At 35.1% G+C, this 22,868-nt stretch overlaps 4 protein-coding genes across 5 annotated transcripts; 2 read left to right on the top strand and 2 right to left on the bottom strand.

Moving 5' to 3' along the window:
• The first annotated feature begins 891 nt into the window (after positions 1 to 891).
• On the top strand, positions 892 to 5,472 carry LOC120281108. Its single transcript, XM_039288033.1, has 5 exons — positions 892 to 960; positions 1,112 to 1,157; positions 1,605 to 1,651; positions 3,910 to 4,138; positions 4,251 to 5,472. Exons 1-5 carry the CDS (start codon positions 946 to 948, stop codon positions 5,291 to 5,293), a joined length of 1,380 nt encoding a protein of 459 aa, XP_039143967.1. The 5' UTR covers positions 892 to 945; the 3' UTR covers positions 5,294 to 5,472.
• A 2,688-nt stretch (positions 5,473 to 8,160) lies between these two features.
• LOC120280032 (glycine--tRNA ligase, mitochondrial 1-like) lies at positions 8,161 to 12,108 on the bottom strand. The gene is made up of 9 exons (XM_039286733.1): positions 11,686 to 12,108; positions 10,980 to 11,362; positions 10,768 to 10,885; positions 10,132 to 10,326; positions 9,794 to 10,018; positions 9,250 to 9,309; positions 9,030 to 9,110; positions 8,517 to 8,922; positions 8,161 to 8,437 (listed from the first exon to the last, which is right to left on the bottom strand). The coding sequence occupies exons 1-9, from the start codon at positions 12,028 to 12,030 to the stop codon at positions 8,226 to 8,228; spliced, it is 2,025 nt and encodes a 674-aa protein (XP_039142667.1). The 5' UTR covers positions 12,031 to 12,108; the 3' UTR covers positions 8,161 to 8,225.
• Positions 12,109 to 16,213: 4,105 nt separating this feature from the next.
• Positions 16,214 to 19,308, top strand: LOC120280357 (serine/threonine-protein kinase ATM-like). 2 transcript variants are annotated; one of them, XM_039287179.1, is made up of 2 exons: positions 16,214 to 16,322; positions 16,438 to 19,308. In XM_039287179.1, exon 2 carries the CDS (start codon positions 16,482 to 16,484, stop codon positions 19,158 to 19,160), a length of 2,679 nt encoding a protein of 892 aa, XP_039143113.1. In that variant the 5' UTR covers positions 16,214 to 16,322; positions 16,438 to 16,481; the 3' UTR covers positions 19,161 to 19,308. The 2 variants fall into 2 exon arrangements, with proteins under 2 accessions (XP_039143113.1, XP_039143112.1); XM_039287178.1 differs by having other exon boundaries at positions 16,222 to 16,322; positions 16,406 to 19,308.
• A 146-nt stretch (positions 19,309 to 19,454) lies between these two features.
• On the bottom strand, positions 19,455 to 20,245 carry LOC120280358 (dof zinc finger protein DOF5.4-like). Its single transcript, XM_039287180.1, has 2 exons — positions 20,056 to 20,245; positions 19,455 to 19,974 (listed from the first exon to the last, which is right to left on the bottom strand). The coding sequence occupies exons 1-2, from the start codon at positions 20,077 to 20,079 to the stop codon at positions 19,480 to 19,482; spliced, it is 519 nt and encodes a 172-aa protein (XP_039143114.1). The 5' UTR covers positions 20,080 to 20,245; the 3' UTR covers positions 19,455 to 19,479.
• Between the last annotated feature and the right edge of the window lie 2,623 nt (positions 20,246 to 22,868).

Below are 22,868 nucleotides of genomic sequence, written 5' to 3' on the forward strand. Positions count from 1 at the left end.
ATTACATTAATATATATATATATATATATGTATGTATATGTGACTATGTCATTGTTGTCAATTTGAGTTACACATATAGGGCTATAAACTACTATTCGAAGGCTCAGCTCATTAAAAGCTCGGGTTAGCTAGTTCATTAAGTTAAATGAGCTCGTAAGATAAACGAGCCAAGCTTAAACACCACCAAACTCGGCTCATTAAATCTTGTGAACAACTCGTTTATTGTATAATTAAAAGCTCATTTATAATATCATTTACAATTTTATTTGTAACAATCATTAATATAATCAAACTCAAATCAAGTTGAGTCAAACTTGATAATGATTCATTAAATAAGTTTATTAAATAAAAAAAATAGTCCAGCCTTAATCAAGCTAATGAGCTAAGTCTAAGTTTCGAATTTTCTTAACAAGTTGAGCTTGAGCATGAAGCTCGAAATAAGCTCGATTAGAGCTCGAGCTCGGTTAAAATAGTAACGAGCCAAGCTTGAACATAAAAAATGAAGCTCGAAGAAAACTCGACTCGAGTTCAAGCTCGATTAAATAGTAACGAGCCAAGCTTGAACAAGGCAAAGCTCGGCTCGGCTCGGCTCGTTTACAGCCCTACGCATAAACATCATCACACACCATGCACTTATTAGTCTATATTATTATTTGGTGAGAAGCTATTCCGGCACGTGTCTAATTCATGACCCGGGTTTGGAAGGCGGCGTGAGATGGTTGCGTGGGATCCGATAAGCTTCGTGGATCCGGTACTAAACGGGTCGGATCTAAACGAGCATATGACCCTTTCTTTAAAATTTTGGTAATTACTCTCATAATCCAGGTTTTTTTTAAAACAATCAAAAAAGGAAAACAATCCAAGACTCGCGCGCCAAAACCTCGAGCGAGTCTTCGCGCTACTTCGCTTCACTGCAAACCCCATTCGATCGAGAGATCTCTTCCAATGTCTTCGTCCAAGGTATCTTCATCTCCCAAACTCTCCATCTCTTGCAAATCTACGGTCTTAAAAGCTAGGGTTTTGGTTTAGCTGTTTTCTCAGGCCCTTCTTTGTTTCTTTAATTGTTTTATGATTGTTTATTGGTTGAACGATGGATCTTTTGGTTTTGCAGTCAGATAATCGGGAATCGATTGGATCTAAGAAGCCCTGGATTAACAGTATGTTTCTTGATTGCCACTGTGATCGGTTTTGATGTTTTTGTTAGTCTTTTCTAGGTTTTTCTCTATGATTTGGATGGATTTGTGTTATATTGTGGACTTTGGGTACCTTGGATTTGTGGAGTTTTGTTAGTCTTTTCTAGGGTTTTCTCTATGATTTTGATGGATTTGTGTTATATTGTGAATTTTGGGTACCTTGGATATGTGGAGTTTTGTTAGTCATGAAGGTTTCATGTCAAAAGTTTTTGATAATTTGATACACGGAGTGCTGTCAATTAGCTTCTGGTCTTATATTTAGGGTTCTGTGGTTCATTCATATGGAAACCTTAAACTATTGTCACTGTAGAGTTATTTTTTTGTTCATCTATTCTGTATGATGTAATTTTATTGTTCTTCACATGTAATCCTGCTAAGAATTTCGTGCTAATAACCTGTAAAAATTGTCAGCTTCACCAAGTGATGGAGATTGGACCTGCCCACAATCAACTAGCTTGGTATGCATCTCTTTTGTTGTTTGTCATTCTTGCTTGATTTATCAATGCTTTATTCACGCTATTCATGACATTTTTTTTTTGGTGATTCAATTGCTGGCTTTAACTTCTTTCAAGGCATTTGACATGTGATCACTAGTTTCATTGTTTGTTAGCATACCGAATTTTTTTGGCTGGTTGAAGAAATTAAATTTCAGTGTTGCTAAGAGAATATTGGAAAAAGTTTTGTTGATAATCACAATGTGTTAAATGGCTATAGCTTGGGATTGGTTATCGCAAACCAATGTCAGCTAGGTCAATATGTATTTATGCTTCTCTTGATATTGCAGCACTTGTCTTTTTGTATGCCTCACTGACATCTAATTTTGATTGATTTCGGATATGGTATTATGTGTGTTATTATTCATTTGGACTGATTCCTTTAATAGTTTTTATCCCCCTTAGCTTCTTTTTGTGGGGTTTGGGGGTTGGTTACACCTTTTTCATATTTGTTGGTTTCAAATATGATTGATGTGTCCAAGATTTTAATCCAAGTATCTAGCCTTTTGCTTTACCATGTCAGTCATGAGACGTATTTACCTTTTGAACATTGCAAGATCCTAGGGATATTTGGAAAGACAGTAGATTTGCAAATTTATCAAATATGATATTTTCTTTTTCATTTCTAATCCATTAAAGTTCTAATTTTTATCTTGCCTTACCAATATTTGTATATCAGTTTTGAAATTTGGTTTCTGTTTTAAGCAACCTAATAGCTATTTTTTTTAATTGTCATAGAATCTATTTATAATAGTAGTATCAATGTCGCTGCTATCTTCAGATCTTCTAAATCTCCGTTCAATAATTTAATTACTATTTCTTTTCTGATAGGCTAACTTATATGAATTATTAGGAATTTCTCCAAGAATTTTGTAGGTGAACCAAGTTTAAGTGAGGCAAAGATGGCTTTAGATTGAGAATTATTATTCTTCGCCAAAATTAAACTCAGCCTGAGCTGCTTGAGATCAGCTCAATCCAATCCCAGCACTCAGTCTACCTTAATTAGATTTTTTTCAGCAGTGCTGATCCTGGATCACTGATGAACATAAGCTTGAGTGAAGCGTGTTATGCAAATTCCTAATTATGACTTCTATCATAAAACTATTACAATTTTAATTGTGAAAACACCAACTCCAAAAACATAATTTAAAATAGATACAAGCCTGGTGAAGTTGAGTTTAAACAAGACATCCTTCTCATAGTTTTTAGGTCAATTGGGCTCTTTAGCCTCTTTTTTTTTTTGTTCATAAAACAACCATTGAAATTAAGTTGATCCAAATTTGAGTTGCTCATAAAACTGGCAGTTATGATGTTTCATGAATTAAATTCTATATTATGTGTGTGGTACTCATAATTTCAAGAGATTGTGGTTATTGTCTTTGGAAGCTGCACAATTCATGTTGTATGGATTGATGCTTTTAATTAATTAAATTTTTGTACTTCTATGAATTATTTGATATTTCAGTCTGTTCATATTTTATCAAATTCCTCAACTGGGCAATCCCACATCTAGGGCTTGATGCTCTTTACTGATTAAGTGCTTGGACTACCTTAAAGATATTTAATACTTCTGCCCATTCACAATCACTGGCCAAATCAATATCAATTAGCATGAACTATGAACAACTGCTAGTAGATTTCCATTTAAAGCCTTGTTAGGTATTCAATGGGTAAAATTTCATTAAAGTTGAACTCTTTATATGGTTGAGCTGGTAACACATTGTTTCTAGAGAATTTCATTGTAGGAATATGCTATTGCAATACACTTGCCAAAATATGTTGTCTCCTTATGCTTTTCTTGTTATGAGAGAAGATGTCTCCTGGCATATGGACTAATGAGTAGGTTAATAGCCTTTTGACAGATTAAAATGCTAATGTTGTTGGCAGAGTAAGGTATCTTGATGAGATCAGCCTGTCATTGTAATTCAGACAAATTGAGAAATGAGTAAAGTATAGTAATATCTATGTAATTTCAGGAAATACAAAGGCGAAATGCACCATTTTTATTGCTATTTCTTCTATCTTCTGATGATCGACTTAGCTCAGCAGAAAATAATTATTATAATAATGAAGATGATGAATGAAAATCTTTATGCTAATAATGTTTTATTTCTAGTTTTTATGCTGGTTGGAGCTATTACTTTCTGTATATTGTAACATGCTTGGTCAGTGTAACAATTACAAATATCATATTCTCATGCTAACTTCTGGTTATTTCCTAGACAATGAGGACCACGCCTAGTTATCCTGCTTTCGATCATCCACCACCTTTCCGTTTTGGCGCTGTTGGAGTTCGTCCGCCACTCCCCCTTGGAATGTCTGGAGGCTATGGAGCAGCATTCTTGTTTCGTGGTATGCATCGATATGGTTGTGGTTTACGTGGTGGAGCTTCTGGATCATCTGGACCACCTGAGCTTCTCCCTGCATATGGCCCACCTGGGCCCATAGGAGGTTCTCTCTCTCTCACACATACACTCATTTGCATCATAGCCTATTTGTGTGCATGAGCATATATTTTTCATGCATTATTGGTTCTTGTTATGATAATCATTGCTCGTTTTAGGTACAGGTTACAACAAGAACTTGGAGCAGGACTGGTCTACGCTCCCTGAAGACCTCGTTTATCTTATCACAGATAAACTCAACTGTGAGGATTTCATATCTTTCCGTGCTACCTGCCTGAAATGGAGGAACATGACTCGCGAACGTGTGCCTTATGTGATCCTTGTGGAGTTTGATGACCGAAATCACACTATACGAGCATTGTCCCTATTTGATATCATTCAGAAAAGGATTGTTCAGCTCGAGCCTTCCGTCTTTCGTAAGGTTCAGAATTGCCATTATCTAGGATCATCTCATGGATGCCTGTTTGTCGGAAGATTTATCGAAGAAGCGCTGCACATTACACTACTAAACCCATTTGCCAATGAACCGCCTATTAATCTGCCAGCATTGAATTGCCAACCAACAGGAATTGTCCTTCTCTCGGAGCGTCCTACATCTGTCCGGAATGATCATATGACAGTAGTGTACTGTCCACGTTCTGATGGACGTTTTTTGCTTCAGGCACGTTTCATTAGACTCACTGCTAACAGTGATTGGCAAAACATCTGGTTCACAGGCATACCAGATGATGTTTTAGCTATGGAAGGGCAATTTTATGTTAACTTCAAAGGGATTTTGAGGAAGATGGATGTCGAGAACCATGGTCTTTATGAAGAGAAATTTACTCTGCTATTACCTGGTTTACCCCGGTCACAATCTTCAGATCCAACTTTAAACCTGAGGTACTTTCAAGATTTAGAAGGTCATCTCCATCTTCTTGTTTGTTCTTCCTATCAGAGCGGCCTTTATGCTTTCACAAAAGTGTGCCCAATGCAATATATGTCATTGTTCTACGATGAAAGATTTTTGGCGCCACCGAGGAGTTTAGGCATAAAGAGACACATAGTTTTCTTGGATGATTTGACTGTAAAAACACGATTTGGGCGTGTACTTGTTGACAATTATTACTCGCAAAACCTCCTTCTCAAATTGTCAGCTTTCTGGGGCACCGATCAAAATCGGTTTCAACCTGTGGGCTGGATAGCATCCAGCCTATTATGATCTTGGACCTGTTTGAATTGAAACAGAATGTCTTGTTGTGGTTTGACAGTGTAACTGAAATTGCATAAACTGGATGGGGTTTTTCTTCTTCATCTGTTCTTTTTACTTACTATATTGGCTTTTCTCTTTTGAAAGACCAGCATATCTGATATTCTGTATGTTTGTCCAGTATTCAGTTGTATTCAATAATCATTAATCCATATGCATGATATATACTATTGATTCATTACTACTTGCCAATTTGTGAAGAAATGTTTTCTTGATGTGTTTCTGAATTGGAGGATAGTTTCAAAGAGGCATGCTGTGATGACAACAGATAGTTTTTAATTGATTTAATCTTCTCACTTTCTTGTGAGAAGTCAGAGTGTTTGTAGCTTTCTTACCCATTGGTAAAATCCTTGATTCAACTTAATGTTGTGAGTATGGTATTTATTGAAAGACTTTCAGGAATTTGATGTATTTACCGCCATCATTGACTCAGTCTTAATGAAAGAGTCATTCCATTTTTGGTGCGTATTCTCTCCTTGTTTACTAATGTTGAGTCCAGTATTTGGCTTTATTTAAAAAAGTATGTTTTGCATATTACATATAGTGAAATGAAACGAATGAGGTCCTTTTATGGACTAGATAATTCTGATTAAATATGGTAAAGCTTATGAGCATGATGACTTAGGGTTGCATGTTACTAATAATTTGTATGAAGGCCCACGCTTATGCACTAGGCTTCATGGAACATTTAATTCTTATTTTTCATTTTTTTTTCTATATTTATTGTATTATTCTCTTTTATATGAATTCAAATTCAGGAACAGCTCCTTAATAAGTGCTCAGAAAATTCTCTTTATCAGGAACTGGGTAAGATAATGGCTATTTCTATATGGGCATGTTTTATGTTTATGTACATGCGTTGCAGCGTTGGCATATGAGTATATCACACATGTAATGTTACACGGTTTATTTTAATATAATGTTACAAATGTGTATATTAAGATATACATATACATGTATACTAATAGCAAGTATAACATATTACAATGACTGTAGTGTATTGTATATATCATGTAGTAATATTATGATGTCCATTTTATTAAGAGATAAGCTCTGATCTATAGCACCTCTGCTTCAAGTTGCACACAATCAAAGCTTTATTTGAGATTCTATGCTGCTGGTGAGGTTACCAAAGGTGGATAATTCTAGCATTATACGCGCTTGGGTATGCTCATTTTATATTTTGAAACAATGTGATCATATTGAATTTGGAGTGCACGTACACTGTTTTTTAAATATTATGCAATCTAGAATATTGTCCTGTAATGAGGGTGAAGTTGAATATGCATTTTTAAAATTGCTGATTCTCTCGGAAAGCATCTCTAAGCCTCTGTAGAAATTGCATGCGGCTCTTTGAAAAGTCTAACAACTTATATTAAAGATTAGCTAAAATTGTATTTTTACCTTCCCTTTTTATGGCTAGTAGCCATCAGCCTCTACTATGCTGTTTTGCTGCACTCCTCCATCCCCTTGTGTGTGTGTGTGTGTATTTGCTATTTGAAAATTTATTAATTTGGATTCTACGCAAACATTTATGCCGAGGTCCAAAAGTTTGGTTGCATATAAAAATGATAATTTCTAATGTGCCCTCATAAAAGTAATATTTACTTTTATATTTAAATAAAATATTTTTATTTGCTTGTATATCTTTATAGTTAAAATTAACTTATAAAATAATATAGCACTAAATTTTAAAAATAATATTGACCTTAATACGGGTATTAATCAGTGATTTATCCACTTTATTCCAATATATAAATCACTTTATTCCCAGTATTAATCTCATAGATTTGCTTGTATATTTTTACAGTTAAAATTGAGTAATGCTATATAAAACGATACTCTTGTCTTCGGAAAAAAGAGTGAGCTGTAAGATGATACCATGAAGTAGGATTTCCTAGCTTTATCAAATAAAACTATAATGTAATTTTTATTAATTTATTGTAGTTTTTATTTTCTGTGCATCTCAATGTAACCCTCAAGGAGATATTTTTTTCAATGTTTTATATTTTTTAAAAACCAATGATAAATGATAGTATATAATAAAACTAAACTTTTAAATATTAAAATTATCTTTTAGATATTTTTAAAATAAAAATATATATAATTTAAAATTTAAATCTCATATTAAATTAATTGTGTTTTTTAATTATTAAAATATAAGTTATATTATTTTTTTATCGTTATTATTTATTATTATAAATTTTTTAATATTTTATTATTGACCCCGATGTAACCCCGGTTAGACCCGGTCAAAGTTAATCTTTTTTTTCTCTTGATTAAATTAAAAAAATTTATCCAAATGAGGGAAATGCTCACTATGACCATCCGAAACCCTCATTTTCTTTTATTTTCCCTTGTTGGTTCTTAATCCAAACATAGCATTAAAGTCAAAGCACTTATCATAGAATTGGTCAAAAATGATGCCAAGGATCCTGGCCTAATAGAAAGTCAATTTCCTCAGGAGTTTCATTAGAAAATATTAAAGTATGAGACTAGTTAATAATCGAGATTGATAATCAGTGAAATCCATCATTACCAATGTCAAAAGTTTCATATTCAGGAGGATTTTTAAGGGCATAGTGAAGTCCGAAAGTGGAGCCAGAATTCAACTCGTTTTTTTTCATCTTCTAAACTTAAGTTTTTCCCCTCAAATTTCGTAGGCCTACAAGAAGCATCTGATGTTCAACAATATAAACTAATAAGATCTAGTAAGTGAACACAAGACTGTTGGAATTATAAATTAAGATTACTAAATAAAAATAATCAAAATAATTAAGATGATAGGTGTATATAATATACAGCCTCAACAAATCTAATGATAAAAATTATGACTATTTAGATTTCCCAAACACATTCAAACAATCAAAACATTCACAACTATTTAGGTTTGTGTGTATGCCCTAACAAGAGCAGTCCAAGTGCTTTGACCTTCAATTAGCTCTTTCACTACAGAAACCACCTCCTTGATGTTTACCCGAATTTGTTGCCTGCTGTCTCTCTCCCTAATGGTTACAGATGTTGTTGAATCCACAGTAACAGCGAATGGAACGCCAATCTCATCGGTTCTTGCATATCGTTTTCCAATTGATGTGCCTACGGCGAGAGGCAAGTGAAAGAGAGTTGTGTTAAATCAAAGAATAAAGTTAAACATTTCTCATGATTTGGGTTGTACCTGTAATATCTATAATATTAGAGATCCCGGCTTTTGTCAATGTCTCTGCAATGCTTCTAGCTACATCATCAAACTCTGGGTTTTTGATCAATGGAAACACAGTGCATTTGATGGGAGCAACAACTGGGGGAAACCGGAACACATTCAATTGCTCATCCTTTGATTTACAAGGTCTTCTATGGAAGGAATGCTCGTATAGGCAGTAGATGATCCTTCCAATGCCAAAAGATGGTTCAATGACAGAAGGGGTGAAAACTCTCTGGTGTTCTTTCTTTTTCTCCATTCTAATTGAAACCATGTTTTTCGTGATGACCACAGTTTTCCCAAGAGTGCAGACTAGAAATTCAGCCTCTCCCTTGGATTCTAAGGTTGCCTTCATTTCCAAAGCTTCTTTCTCAGACATTGCCTATCCAATAATAAAAGAAAAAAGGGAACTTCACAAGATTTAAGAGACCGGCAAACCTATAATTACTTTAACTGCACAAGATGCTAATAAGAGACCAAATCACCTACCTCTAATGCTCCAACTACCATCTTTTGATTCCCTTCAAATGCAAGACCGAGATCCTTCTTGGATGGGGTTATAACCAGTTTCTGCAATTATATAAAGTACGATCACATTTATGAAAACAAACAATCCTCAAAATTGAACAGATGGACACCCTCTGTCAACCTCTGGACAAGGAGGTGCATATTGACCAAATTTAGGTCAAGGAATCAGAACAAAGCTCACCTCCACCTCTCTAGGTTCTGAGAATTTTTCATGAGCAACCAAAGGCACACCACTTTTGTCCTGTAAGAAAGAATATATTTACAAGGATTCAGTGTCATATTCAGTAACTCACAATGGCAAAGATGAATCAGCCAGAACTTAAATCTTGTTCAAGAAGAGAAAAGCAAGAATCAACGCAGGGAGCACATGTTTATAAATAAGAATCAAATATCTTGGAAGCTTCAAAAGAAAAAAAAGGCACCTAGAATTATCAGCTAATGCAACCAATATATATATATATATATATACCACAGCCATGACATATAGGAGATTTTGAAAACACCAGCACAAATTTAAGGGAATCAAGACTGCTAAGTTATGCATGAGAGTATAAGGGAATTCATGGACAGAGGGTATGGTACTCAAAAGAAAAGATGGAGCCATTCGCCAAAGCTGTAAAGACATTGTTGACCAAGAAAACTCTTCAACTAACTGTATTTCACTGGAAGAAAAGGAAAAGGGGACAAAACAAAAGATTGCAGGATCATCTAAAAAATTCTCTTACGGTATGGCCACGCAAGTCATAGGCAGATCTGTCTGCAATCCCAACACACTCGATCCAGCCAAAGGAAGATTCTATCTCCGCATCCCAGCAATCAGCAGCATAATGAGCCATCTCATTTGGCAGATGTTGCCGGAAGCGCAACCGATCTTCATCAATTCCAAGGCGTGCAAGGAAGCGGAACACTCTCCCTATGAAATAACCAAGGGTCTCATTGTTGACAATTCCCTAATAAAAGTGATTGTGAGAATAGACAAGAAAAAATAAGATAAAGCACAGTACATTAATAAAATATGAAAGAACTCAATACAAGATAACCAAATGATGCTTATGCCATCAACCTTTGAAACTGCTTCTCGAAGACATATCTTTCTGGCTGATTTTCCTGCCAATTGATCCTCTCTTGGAAACATAAAAAATTCCAATTCAGCAACATTAGCAAACTTTGGATGAGATTTGTCATCTGGGTCAACAAAATGTTCAATTTCCGCCAGTGTAAACTCACGTACTCTGAGGAGACCTTGGCGAGGTGATATCTGAACATAATAGAAAATATAATAGATAATAACACTAAGTTATCAATTAGAACCAAAGCCCAAAAGATATTAATCAGTATATCAGACAGATAGCATACACAATAGAATGCCACAAATGTGTACCCTGAATGTCACGATTGATAATTTGTCTTTTAGAGTATTCAGGAAAAAAAAAAAACAGTAGCACGATCATACTGTACAAAAAGTCCACGATGATAGACAAAACTAAATTCTGTCATCCAAATGAAATTTTCACCAGAAGGTTCATATATATATATATATATATATATATAAAGAAGAAAAAAGAAACATTAGAAGGACAGAAGGTGCATAAAACCTTCCTCATCTGTGTATGGTGAATCATTCGCATAATGTTATAAAACCAGTCCACATACTGAAATAATAGAACATAGAAGATAGATAACAAAATGAGCCACAAACCTCGTTTCTAAATGCCTGGCCTATCTGGGCAGCTGCAAATGGAAGCTTATTCCCATTGTAATAGTACAAGTCCTTGAAGTTCACAAAGATGCCCTGTGCTGTTTCTGGCCTCATAAACCTATCTCAATATAGCCAAGAAAATCACTATATGAATACAAGTACATAAGCACTAATACACAGAAAACGCACAACAAATGCTCGTATAGTCTCACCCTGTGCTTAAACCTGTTGGGCCTATGGAAGTCCGGAACATGAGATTAAAGGGATATGGATCAGAAAGAGGGTTCTTTGTGTCCGGTGCAGTAATCCCATACTCTTTGAGTTTCGCCCCCAATTCCTCAGCAGAGAGATCATCTAATATAGCAATAACATGCTTTAGCTCAGCAACCTTTGCAGGTGTCAAAGTGAGGTCCTTCTCAAGCTTCTCCTTGCAATAGTCCTTGAGAAGATGATCTGCCCGGTAACAAGTTCCTGTCTTCTCATCATTGACCATAAGGTCAGTGAACTTGTCAACATGACCAGAAGCCTTCAAGACAACTTCAGGTGTGATACAGGGGCAGTCCACTTCAAGCATATTCTCCTCCATAACAAAATGCTAACCAAAGAAAACCTCAAGAATTCAGAGACATCTCAAAAATAAAATATTCAATGAATTTGGCATTAAATTCATTACTAGAAAAAAGAACTGCGCTGCCTCTGCTGATGATCATGCATTACAAGTAGTAAGTTTTTCTAATAAAAAAAGATAAAATTTTGCACATTCAAAGCACTAAATTAAGGTTTCAACGAAGCAACTAAAAATACATTAAAATCCCAAACTCCAAAATCCAAAAAAAACATAAAGAATAGGAAACAGAAACAGATCATCAGAAGCTTCAAAAAAGCTCTTGTAATCAATGTATATAAAAAAAAGTTTACCTGGCGCCAGAGAGTGAGAACATTCGACTTCACAGCGCAACCAGGAGGCCCATAATCGTACAACCCCGCAACACCGCGATAAATCTTAAACGACGGGATAATAAACAGCCTCCTCTCCAGAATATTCACCACCGCCTGCCGGAGCGCATCGTTGATAAGCTCACTGGTGGCACCATCCTCTTTTCTGTTGACTTCCGCTTGGCGAGCAGCGACCTCGAGCTTCAAACCCTTAGGTGACTCCACAGCCATATCCATCTCGAACTGTGACGCGCCGGGGCTAGCTTTGATGCTCCGCACGGCCTCCACCTGCGCTTCCACGGAGGCCGAGGAGGAAGAAGAGGCCATGGGAAAAGGAGATGAGAAGATGGGGCGGAGGCGGAGGCGGAGGCGGAGGAGGATGACGAGAGGGATTAGGGTTTTAGATTGGGCTTGAAATTTTAATTGCGAGGGCAGAACAAAAGCGAAAAAAGAGCATAAAAAGCGGGAGACATTTTTTTAAAAAAAAAATAAAAAAATGAAATAATTTATTTGATTACCTTTTTTAATTTTAAAATTTCAAAAAAGCAAAGAAGTGTCTTCCAAAATTAAAATACCAAGAAAGAACAACTTTTTTAGATGCATTTTAAATTTTTATTTTTAGAAATAATAAGAGAAAAAATAAAAACAAATTTTAAATTTTTTAAAATTCATAAAAATATACATAATTAAAAATGATAACAATCTAAATCAAGATTTCAAAGATTATTGAGATTATCAATAATTTTTATTTATTATTAAGGTTCTTAGTTTGTAATTTTGTATAATAAGTATTAAATAAATCAAAGATTGATCAATTATGGAATTATCAATAATTTTTAAAATATATAATTTTTTATTGTAATTTTGGTGTGATATAAAAGATTGTGATAATATTTTATTATTTTTTATATTTTCAAAATAATTTTACTTATCTATTCACCAATTTATATGTGTCAAAATAATTTAAAAATTATAAGATAACGATTATAAAGTTAACATTTGATTTATTCAAGTTTATGATGATATATATGCATACTAATATTTTATAATATTTTTTTTCCCAATAACCATTAGTTAATCTAGTGATCGGTATAAATCAGTGCATGGTAAGGCGCAATACTATAGCAGAACTGTGGTAGTACTATACATCTCAAAAAATCATTAAATCACCATAATTTATGCACTTTCGTGTATGTTTGTTCCTTGATAGTGTTTGTGGCACCATTTTAATATATATATATATATATTTTTTTTATTTATTTAGGATATGATATGTTAACATAATAGGCATCTACTTATATAACTAATATACTAGTATTATGTATTTGGTTAATAATCAGTAAAATATATGTGATACAAATATATTACAATAAACTATATATATCACATATTAATATATATATATATATACAGCCCCATTCATAACCTTGATCTACGGACGCACTCCAGGAAGAAGGAGAGGAACTTATGCCACATCAGCTAGTTTTATTTTGCCACGTGTATAAGTTAGATGCCACGTGTACAAGGCTGTCTAGAAAATTAGTTGGGAAGTTATGCCACATCAGCTTTCTGTTATGCCATGTCAGCATGACAGTTAAACTCTGGGTTTATAAATACAGCTTGTTAAACTCTTGTTTGTCACTTGTGGATTTGGGTTGCAGACAAAAGTGGAGATAAATGTGACTGAAGGTGAGCAACAGGGGGACTTCTGTGTTGTCTCTAGTGAATCAAATTGGGGCTTCTACTCTTGTTATAGGGCTCCATGAACATCACTTATTTAAAGAGGAGGCGATCGATAAGAAAATGAAAATGAGGTTCTAATCTTGGAAATTTCAGAAGTCTCATAATGGCTTGTTCCAACCATATTTGTAAAACAGCTTTATCTACTTGTTATGTATGTATATGTCTGTGTGTATATATATATATATATATATATATGAGCCGGTTAATTGAATGAGTTGAGAACAAGTCAAATGTACCATTAGGTGAAACACTTGGTACTGTGACTCTGTATATTACATGAAGAAGCCAATGGAGTAAATACTTGTGCTTCCAATTATGTGATAATTTTCAGTAAGAAAGCAATGAGCATTAATTCAAGATGTGATTAAAGCCAAGCTCTTTATTTTGTTAGAAGTTTTCACCATTTAATGACTTCTGTGTACTTGTTATTCTGAATTTCCAGAAGAGATTATCTAGCTTAACCGATTTTACAACATATATATGAACTTCTTGAAATTGTAGCTGAAGCTGCAAAGGTCTGACTTGCAATGAGGAGCACTATTTAAGGATTAATTATGCATGTCACTTGAACTTACAGAATTGGTTATATCTTGCTCTCTCTTTGAGATTACAGCACTACGATATACTTCGGAAGTCTGCTGAAGCATGCATAGATTTTCTGCAAATCAGGCCTGAGCTTGCTGCTGCTGCCAATGACATAGACCTGGTTAGTAACTGCCTGAAACAGTGATTATTGATTATCAATTGGCTTAGACTTGCAGCAACATGAAACTTACTTTAATTTATCCCCTGTTGCATTGCCATTCAGATAATCTTGGAAGGAATGGGTTGCTCTCTGTATACAAACTTTAATGCCAAGTTTAAATGTGATGCATTAAAAGTACAGATCATATCAGTTTATAGTCTTTCAGTGATGTATATATAATATATTTCTTTCTTTGATTCACTCATGCAAATTAATTATTATTTTTTTTTTCAGATTTCTATGGTGAAGAATCAGAGATTAATGGACATATATATGATTGTGTTTGGCAGTTTGAACTTGCTGAGCATCCATGAATCATGATTTCTGAAACTTTTGGGAGCTGATGTTTTGTGGCTGAGTGAATCATTCAGGTAAAAGAATATTCATCACATTCATCAAGAATACTTTTACCATGTCATGTCAAGATTTATGACATGTTTGACACTGAGTTTTGAAAGCTGAAAACAACTTCTAGTAAAAATTGTAAGGGTATTTTAAATTTGTAGCTTTTGGTTGTCTGAAAGCTTTTTCTATTAAACATTTCGTCTTATTCAACCAAAAAGCTTTTGGTGATTGAAAAGTTATTTATGAAATTTAAAAAGCAGGGTGGCCGACTTGCGATCCAAATCAACAATTTTTTTCAAGCTGACTCCTTTTATTAAAACCTTGGACGCTTACTAGTTTTTCTGAGTGAGAGAGCATCTAATCAACATCACATCATCTTTTTCAGTGATTCACTCCTTTCGGTGTTGTTCACTTGTTTGTAGTTTTTTACTTTACAGTGAATACTTCTCATTGTTGTTCTTATTGTTCTCGTCATTGTTGTTGTTTTTTTAAAAAAAAAGACAAGTACCAGTGATGCGCACGTGTGGGGAGCAAAACTCAACGCCGATCCACGTGCACTCACTTTGCGTAAGATATGAGATTTGATTTTAGATTTTTTCCAAAATGAACACCTTACGCAAGAGATTCGATACCAATTGATCTAAAAGTGTGTATTCTTATTTAAGACTGTTTTTCAGTTTGTCCTTAATTCTCCTTTAATAGATGAATGCTTTACTCATTTTAGAAAAACATTTTTAATCATTTTTTTTGTTATTTTGTTTTTTCTCATCTTTATTTTATTTTATTTTTTTCCTCTTGTCAAGAACCTTTTTGTTTCATAGGGTCAAGTTTAATTTGAAGATTATTTTATTATAAAAAAGAAAAATCTGACTTGTGATTATAAAAGGATTAAGTTGCCGGTGGAGTTTAAAATCTGGGTTATCATTTGTTTGATTTTTTTTTTTTAAATGTTGACTTTTCAATTTATTTATTTAGTGTCTAGTCTATTTGTATTAATTCATAGAAAGAGATAGGATTAAATTGTCAATGCAATTTAAAACTCTTAAGTTATTGTTAGTTTGATTTTTTTTAAAAAAAATTATTTTAAATTTCTACATTATACAAATTTATTTGATCCGTCTCTTTCATTCAATGTGTCCCTTTCAATGGAGCCATTGATGATCTAGTTTATTTACACGTTAATTATTATTTATATAATTTTATATTTAATATAATATTTAACGGAAGAACAAAACAAACAAACTAACATATAAAAATAAATTTTTTTCAATAAATCCAAATAAATAAATGATTAAATTTTAGCTGTAGCTTAGTTAGTTGCTGTGTATCTCTTCAATAACAATATTTAATAAATGAAATCCAAAATTAAAAAAAAAAATAAAAAATAAAAAAGCATCATGGACTTATTAGTCTCTATTATTATTATTATTATTATTATTATTATTTAAAATGAGATCCTTTCTTTTTTCTTTTTTCTTTTTTCTTTTGTTGTGAAACACCAAACGTGGGTTGTGGAATAAGAATACACTAGAGGGTGTGGTCCCCACATCTATCATTTGCCACGTCATACTAACAAAATAGTGGGGTCCACATAAGTGTGGGCCCAGAATAAGCTGACGTGGCAAAGCTACTCTAAAGAGACCCACCTCCTATAACCTCTAACAACAATACGTACTTCACGCCTTTCTCTTCGCCGAGTTTTCTCTCTCTCTCTCTTCGTTTTTCTTTTACTTTCTTTCTCGCGAGATCGCTGGGAAATTTTTACGAAAAACCCCCTCGTCACCAGGTATAATTTTTTTTAAAATTTTATATAAACCCCCTGTTCGTGACTTATTTCTCACATCGACATCCTTCTTTTCTTCTTTGCAGTTGGATTCTTTATATAAATTTTTTTTTTGCAGTTTTGCATTTTAGTCCAGAAAAATAAAAAATTATTTCTCAAGCTATGAAACCACCAGAGCAGTCGGAAACCCTAGAGGAACTCGCATCGGAGAACGAAGCAGAGGAGGAACCCCAAACCCTGGAGTCCCAAATCGAGGAACCAGTGTCTAGGGTTCTTCAATCTGGAACCCTAGGAACGGTGGGTTCCAATCCGGCGTTTTTGGTTGGGAATTTCGTTTGGGGGAGGGTGAGAACTCATCCATGGTGGCCGGGGAGAGTTCGGGACCCGGAGCTTGCTGTGGCGGCCAAGCGCGCTGTGCGGAAGGCGCCGAACTCCGTCTTCGTCTCCTACTTCGGTGATGAATCCTATGCTTGGTGTCAACCTATGCATTTGAAGCCATTCAAGCAGGAGTTTGCGCAAATGATGGCGCAGAGCGTTTCTAAGGGCTTTGTGAGTGCTGTGCGGAGTGCTTTGGAGGAGATTGGGAGGTGCGTGGAGGTGGAAATGGCTTGCGGTTGTGTGGATATTGAGATTCCTGATGGGTTTTTGAAGCAAGGTAGTAAGGAGTTTGCAATCACTGCTTATGCTCCGGCGGAGTTTCTGCAGCTTGTTAGGGATGTTGCGAAGAACTGTATGGTTGTTGATATGCTTGAGATTACAGTGCTTCGGAGTTGGATGTTTGCATTTAACCGGAAATCTGGTCATCAGCGATGCGGCGTTGTTGATTTGGTTGATAAGTGTGATCTTGATGCGGAGAATGATGGAATGGAAGATTCTTGGATTGATGCACCGAGGAAGCCGGAGATCAGTGAGGAGAAGTATAAGAGGAGGAAGGAGAGGAGCATGGCAAAGCTCATTGCGGAGATGGATTTAAATGCTGTTGAGGTTAGTGATGATGTTGATAGTGTTGTTGAGGAGGAAGAGAATGACAATGATGTTGTTGTTGAGGAAGAAGAGAAACATGAGGTGGAGGAGAAAAATGATAATGATGATGTTGAAGAAGAAGAGAAGCATGAGGAGGAAGAGAAGGGTAATGATGTTGTTGAGGAAGAAGAGAAGAAGCATGAGGAGGATGAGAAAGCGAATGCTAAGGTTGTTGTTGACAGTGGTGTTGTTGTCGGCGGAGAAGGGACTGGGTCGGGTAAGAGGGAGAGGAAGAAGAGCAAATACTTATCATACCCGTATGCGCATTTGAGTGGTATTCATGGAAAGCAGTCAGTTTTTCTTCTCGGGGATTTTGAGGTGAAAACATCGAAGAAGGCTAGTTACAGTTCTTCAACTAAGCTCGCTGGCTCTGTTGCAGAAGTTGATTTATCTGATAAGGAAGAGGACCAGAAGGATCTTGTGTCTAAGCTTGAAAGCATTTCGACAAGTGAGATTTTATCAGAGTTTTTGGCAGCTGCTAGGGATAGTCTTCACTTGAAATGGAACAGGAGTGCAAAAACAGTCCGGGGGTTCTTTGCTGGTTATAGGAGTGCATTTTACTCTGAAAGTTCTGATTTTGAGGCTCACCAGAAGAAACTAGCTGAATGTGGCTGCTTGGATAGGAAGATCACCGATGATGTGAAGAGTAATCAGTCAAAAGAAGGTGAGTCTGATAGGAATAGCAAGAAGAGAAAAGGTGGGATAAATGGAGAGACAAAAGTAAAATCTTTAACAAAGAGAAGAATGAAGAAAGATGGAATCGAAACCGTTGCTCCTGTAGAGCTTGAACATGATGCGTTGGGCGGTTCAGACAAAGCTAGAACTCCGCAGAAGAGAATGAAGAAGAATGAGACAGCTTGTGTTGAAACTTCATTAGATCTAGCCATTCCAAAGAGGAACAGTTCTGGTAAAACACAGAAAAAAAAGGCCAAGCAGAGTGAAGATAGTGAAGAGACTTTGTTGAATGTAGGTCATCCTAAGAGCAATCTTACTGCTCCAAGTTTAAACCAGTTAAAGAAGCAGATGAGGATTGAAGGTACCAATGTTCAAACTGTGGCTCATGTGCCTGTTGAGACAATGAATAATTCAGAGGAAGCTAAAAAGTCGATGATAGTGCTTACCAATGGGAAACCTTCTACAGATGTAGATGAGGAACTTCTTGATTCTCCTAAAGTTGAGAAATCTAGGAAAAAAAGGAGAAAAATCAAAGCAGATCTGGATTCCAAAGCTCGGACTGATTTGAATCTTGATGCTTCCAATGGTTCTGGTGAATCACGGAAGAAGCAGAAGAAAACAGATGAAAATAACTCTGAAGGTCCTGCGGCGCTGCTGTTATCATTCACTCCCGGTGTTAATCTGCCTTCGAGAGACGAGATTGTGGCTGCCTTTAGCAAGTATGGCAGTTTGAATGAGACTGACACCGAAGTGATGAAGGATTCTGGCTGCGCTCGCCTTGTTTTCATGAAAAGTTTGGATGCTGAAAATGCTTTGCATAGTCGGGACAAAACCGGTGTCTTTGCACCTCCAAATGCTAGTTACCGTGTTCGGTATCTGCCAGTAAATCCAAGCTCTCCAAGCTCTCCTCCATCGTCAGCAGCCGCAGCAAATCTCATACCCAATCGCCCGCTTCCTTACATCAGGAAGAACCTTGAGCAAATGATATCGACTCTAACAAGCCCTTTAGTGTCAGATAAAGATGCAGGATCATCTGATGAGTTGAAACCAGACGCGAAAGAAAATCTGGTCGGTGAGATGCAGGGACTCCTTGAGAAGGTTAACAAGCTGCTCAACGGACCTCCGGCTGGTTCTTCATCTTAGTCCAGCCAGTGACTTGTGAATTTAGCTAACTCTTTGGCATGTCTTCCTTTATCTATGCTAGCTGTATGAATTGATAAAGAGCTCTGCTCACTTTTATTTATCAAAAACATAGATAACAGGAAGATTGAGTGGACAGTTCTTCATGTTAGCTTCTGTTCTCTTTGAGTATTTTGTAATGGAGCTTCTTGTTTAGTAATGCAATATGCTTCTTATCTTCGAAAACCCGAACTTTCCATCATATTTTATTTCCAAACACATTGTACATATATCAAGCAAACAAATCAAAACCTCAAGAACATATAGAAAAGAAGATCAAATCTTAAAAAGATCCTTGGCTTTGGCCTTGCCCTTGAGTCATCATCATCTGTTTCCAAAACTCAGCTACTTCTTGAGACCTCTCATGATCAGCACTGTCATTCATGAAGTTCACTGGAACATACTTGTTTTCCATAAGATCAAAATCACTCACATAGTGATTGAACTCCATGACTGGTTGAGATTGAAGTAAAGGTTCAACAGGCTGATTCTTATTCAATGAACTCTTCTTCTTCCTACATCCACCACCAATGGGAATGTTTCTCAAAGAACCACCTTTGGTCCAATAACGTCTGCATGTCTTGCAGTAGTATCTTGGTTGGGAGAGACTGTAGTTATTATAATAACAAAACTTTGTATAATTGGAGTTGCACCTTGGACAGTTGACAGCCTGGTTGTTCTCCAACCTATGCCGAAGGCTCCGGTCTCCGGTCTTCGAACTCCGAGAACTGGATGACTCAGTCAAGCCATTGTCACCACCTTCTTTTTCCTCAATTCCCTGAAATTCAATGCATGCTCTTAGAAACAGAGAGGAGTTCACTTATAGAGATTGTAGTTTAGTGTTTAATGAGTGATTTACCTTGAACCAGTTAAAGGAATCCATGCAAGCTTCTAATGAATGGCTGAATGCTAACAAACTTAAGAAGGGTTGTCAAAGAGAAGAGAGGAAGGGGTTTATATAGAGACAAGAAGAAGAAGAGGATGAAGAGATAAGCAAAGTTGGTAGCGTGAATGACGAGAAAGTCTTTGCAGTCGTTGTTGTGGAATCTGGTGAGAAGATTTGGGTTGTTTATATGGTGCCGTTTTAGCCACTGGGTGGTGTGAGCTCATTGGCATTGACCCACATACCAACTCGCCGTATTCATTCATGCTCAGCGCTTGTGATCCACTTCATAAAGATGTTGACAAATGTGTCTTGTTAGACCGGTATTCCCTTGTAAACAACACTGTATGTGCGTGTGTGTATATATATATATAGAAAAGGGTTTCTGCGGACGTCTGTAGTGACGTCACAGGTAGTAACAGAGTTGTTTTTGGTTTTTATGTTTTTAATTGTAGGTGTTAGTTGTGATTTGTTTTTATGTTTTTTAATATTCAACTGTGTAAATAATTGATTGAACGGTTAAAATTAAAATACTATGTATCCAACTTTTTAATGTATACTATTTGTAAGCACAGTAATCTAAATACTATTTAGTATAATAATTATTGTTTACTCATAATTAAGAAACTATTAGATCTCAATTCAATAATCCAAATCAACATCCATAGATTATTAATCTATGGACCTTCACAGAGGATTGATCGTCATATATATATATATATATATTGCTTGCATTGTGAAAAATAAATGATCTAAATGCAAGTGATAGTAATTGGTCCTTTTAAGGGAAATTGTAATTGGTTGTGTTTATTTTATTTTATTAAATAAAATGAATAAATCAGTCATTTATTAAAAAAAATATAAAGTAAAGTATAGGACGAGGACCAAAATAAAAATAATCTAGCAAATTTATAGAAAATAAAAGGAACAAATTGAATAACACAACTATCAATAGTGAAATGAGAAAAAAGAACCCATGACAAATATAAGAGAGAGAGAGAGAGAGAGTGAGTATGAGAGTCAAATATTTTCATCGTTCGGGTATTGTTATGTTATAATTTGTTTTTATTATTAGATAATATAAATATTTCACCCAGGCTTGTCTATAAATTTGAGTAAATTCAAATTTAATGGTGAGTTTCAATCCATTTTGTATCGACCAACTAATCATTAATATAGGTTAAAAATTAATGATTAGTTAAAAAAAATATTAAAAAATAAATACTTCAAGTAGGATAATGCGTAACACAGAACAACAACACATGGATGGATGACACTGATAATCCCAAATTAGCTAAAAAAAATTTTAAAAAAAATTTGGGAAATAAAAATAAAAATTAAAAAAATAAAACAAAAGAAGGAATGCTCAGTAAACCTGGGCCACGTGAGAGGAAGTACAAGGCACGTGACTTGACGAAGGATTTTGTCGGCAATGTACGTACACGTCGCTTTCGCTGGTGATGCCGTGACGGCGCGTGATGGACCAAACGTCGCCATCCGAACCAATAAATCGCCGCGTTGTCACCACTTTGTTCGTTTCCGATCACCCGGAGTCTGTTTTCAACCTTTACCACTATGGCCACGTTTATGCGCTCATGTCGGCTACCACTTTTTTTTTTTTTGAGAGATAGGACGATAAGTACCCGTTCTGAGAAATGTACAGAGATAAAAAAATTATCACACATTTTTACTTTTTAAAAAATTAGAGAGCACGGTCAATGAGTAATTAAACTCGCATCTTTCTCATATGAAGTCACCTAAAATATCGCTTGTTAAATGCCTGGAGTTTGTTTTCAACTTTTACCACTGTGGCCACATTAATGCACTCATGTCAGCTGCCACACAAAAAAATTGTCACACGTCCTCACCTTTTTAAAAATTAGAGAGCGTGGTCACGAGTAATTGAACTCGCATCTCACTCACATGAAGGGACCTAAAAATTGTCACACATCCTTACCTTTTTTAAAATTAGAGTGCACGGTCATGAGTAATTAAACGCGCATCTCTCTCATATAAAGGGACTTGAATATCGCTTGTGAAACGCCCAGAGTTTGTTTTCAACCTTTACCACTGTGGCCACATTTATGCACTCATGTCAGTTGCCACACAAAAAAATTGTCACACGTCCTCACATTTTTAAAAATTGGAGAGCGTGGTCATGAGTAATTGAACTCGCATCTCTCTCACATAAAGGGACCTAAAGTATCGCTTGGCTATAAGTCTGTTGGTCTTTGTCAATTTTTTTTAGTACCAATAATAATAATAATATTATTATTATAAATAAACAAATTCAATATTCATATTTAGATATTTGGCACGTTTTGTAATTAAAAAAATTGTATTGAAGGTCGGTGATCCATTCTATAATTTTGGAGTGATATTTATAATTATGGTGTTGTGTATATCTATACAACTCCTTTGAAACCCGAAGATATTCTCTTTTTTTTTTGTATATAGTTTTTGATACTATTTTTTCTGTTCCAAAATATATGGCGTTTAAGGATGTTGCACAAGAATTAAAAATAAAAAATAATTTTTTTTAACATTTAACATAAAAATCAACCAAATTACTAAACTATCATTCTTTTTGAACCATATATATATTTTTATTATAAACATTACTCTATTTATTTATATAACTTAGAAAATTAAAGATAAATAAAATTTTAAAAAATAAATATTGCATTGATATAGTAAAATGACAACTAGTTTAAAATTTTTATTTCTTAAAACGATATGTATTTTAAAATTGAGGGAGTAGTATTTAAGTGGGGTTACAATTAGTGGAT

This window comes from Dioscorea cayenensis, chromosome 17, assembly GCF_009730915.1.
Source record: "Dioscorea cayenensis subsp. rotundata cultivar TDr96_F1 chromosome 17, TDr96_F1_v2_PseudoChromosome.rev07_lg8_w22 25.fasta, whole genome shotgun sequence".
NCBI lineage: Eukaryota > Viridiplantae > Streptophyta > Magnoliopsida > Dioscoreales > Dioscoreaceae > Dioscorea > Dioscorea cayenensis.

Coding starts and splice junctions, on each gene's coding strand:
- LOC120281108 (XM_039288033.1), top strand. Junction 1,158..1,604: donor TAAGAAGCCCTGGATTAACA/GTATGTTTCTTG, acceptor AAAAATTGTCAG/CTTCACCAAGTGATGGAGAT. Junction 1,652..3,909: donor GCCCACAATCAACTAGCTTG/GTATGCATCTCT, acceptor GTTATTTCCTAG/ACAATGAGGACCACGCCTAG.
- LOC120280032 (XM_039286733.1), bottom strand. CDS start 12,030: ATGGCCTCTTCTTCCTCCTCGGCCTCCGTGGAAGCGCAGGTGGAGGCC. Junction 10,327..10,767: donor GCCAGGCATTTAGAAACGAG/GTTTGTGGCTCA, acceptor TATTATGTTCAG/ATATCACCTCGCCAAGGTCT. Junction 10,019..10,131: donor TTCGAGAAGCAGTTTCAAAG/GTTGATGGCATA, acceptor CACTTTTATTAG/GGAATTGTCAACAATGAGAC.
- LOC120280357 (XM_039287179.1), top strand. CDS start 16,482: ATGAAACCACCAGAGCAGTCGGAAACCCTAGAGGAACTCGCATCGGAG.
- LOC120280358 (XM_039287180.1), bottom strand. CDS start 20,079: ATGGATTCCTTTAACTGGTTCAAG. Junction 19,975..20,055: donor ATTCCTTTAACTGGTTCAAG/GTAAATCACTCA, acceptor ATTGAATTTCAG/GGAATTGAGGAAAAAGAAGG.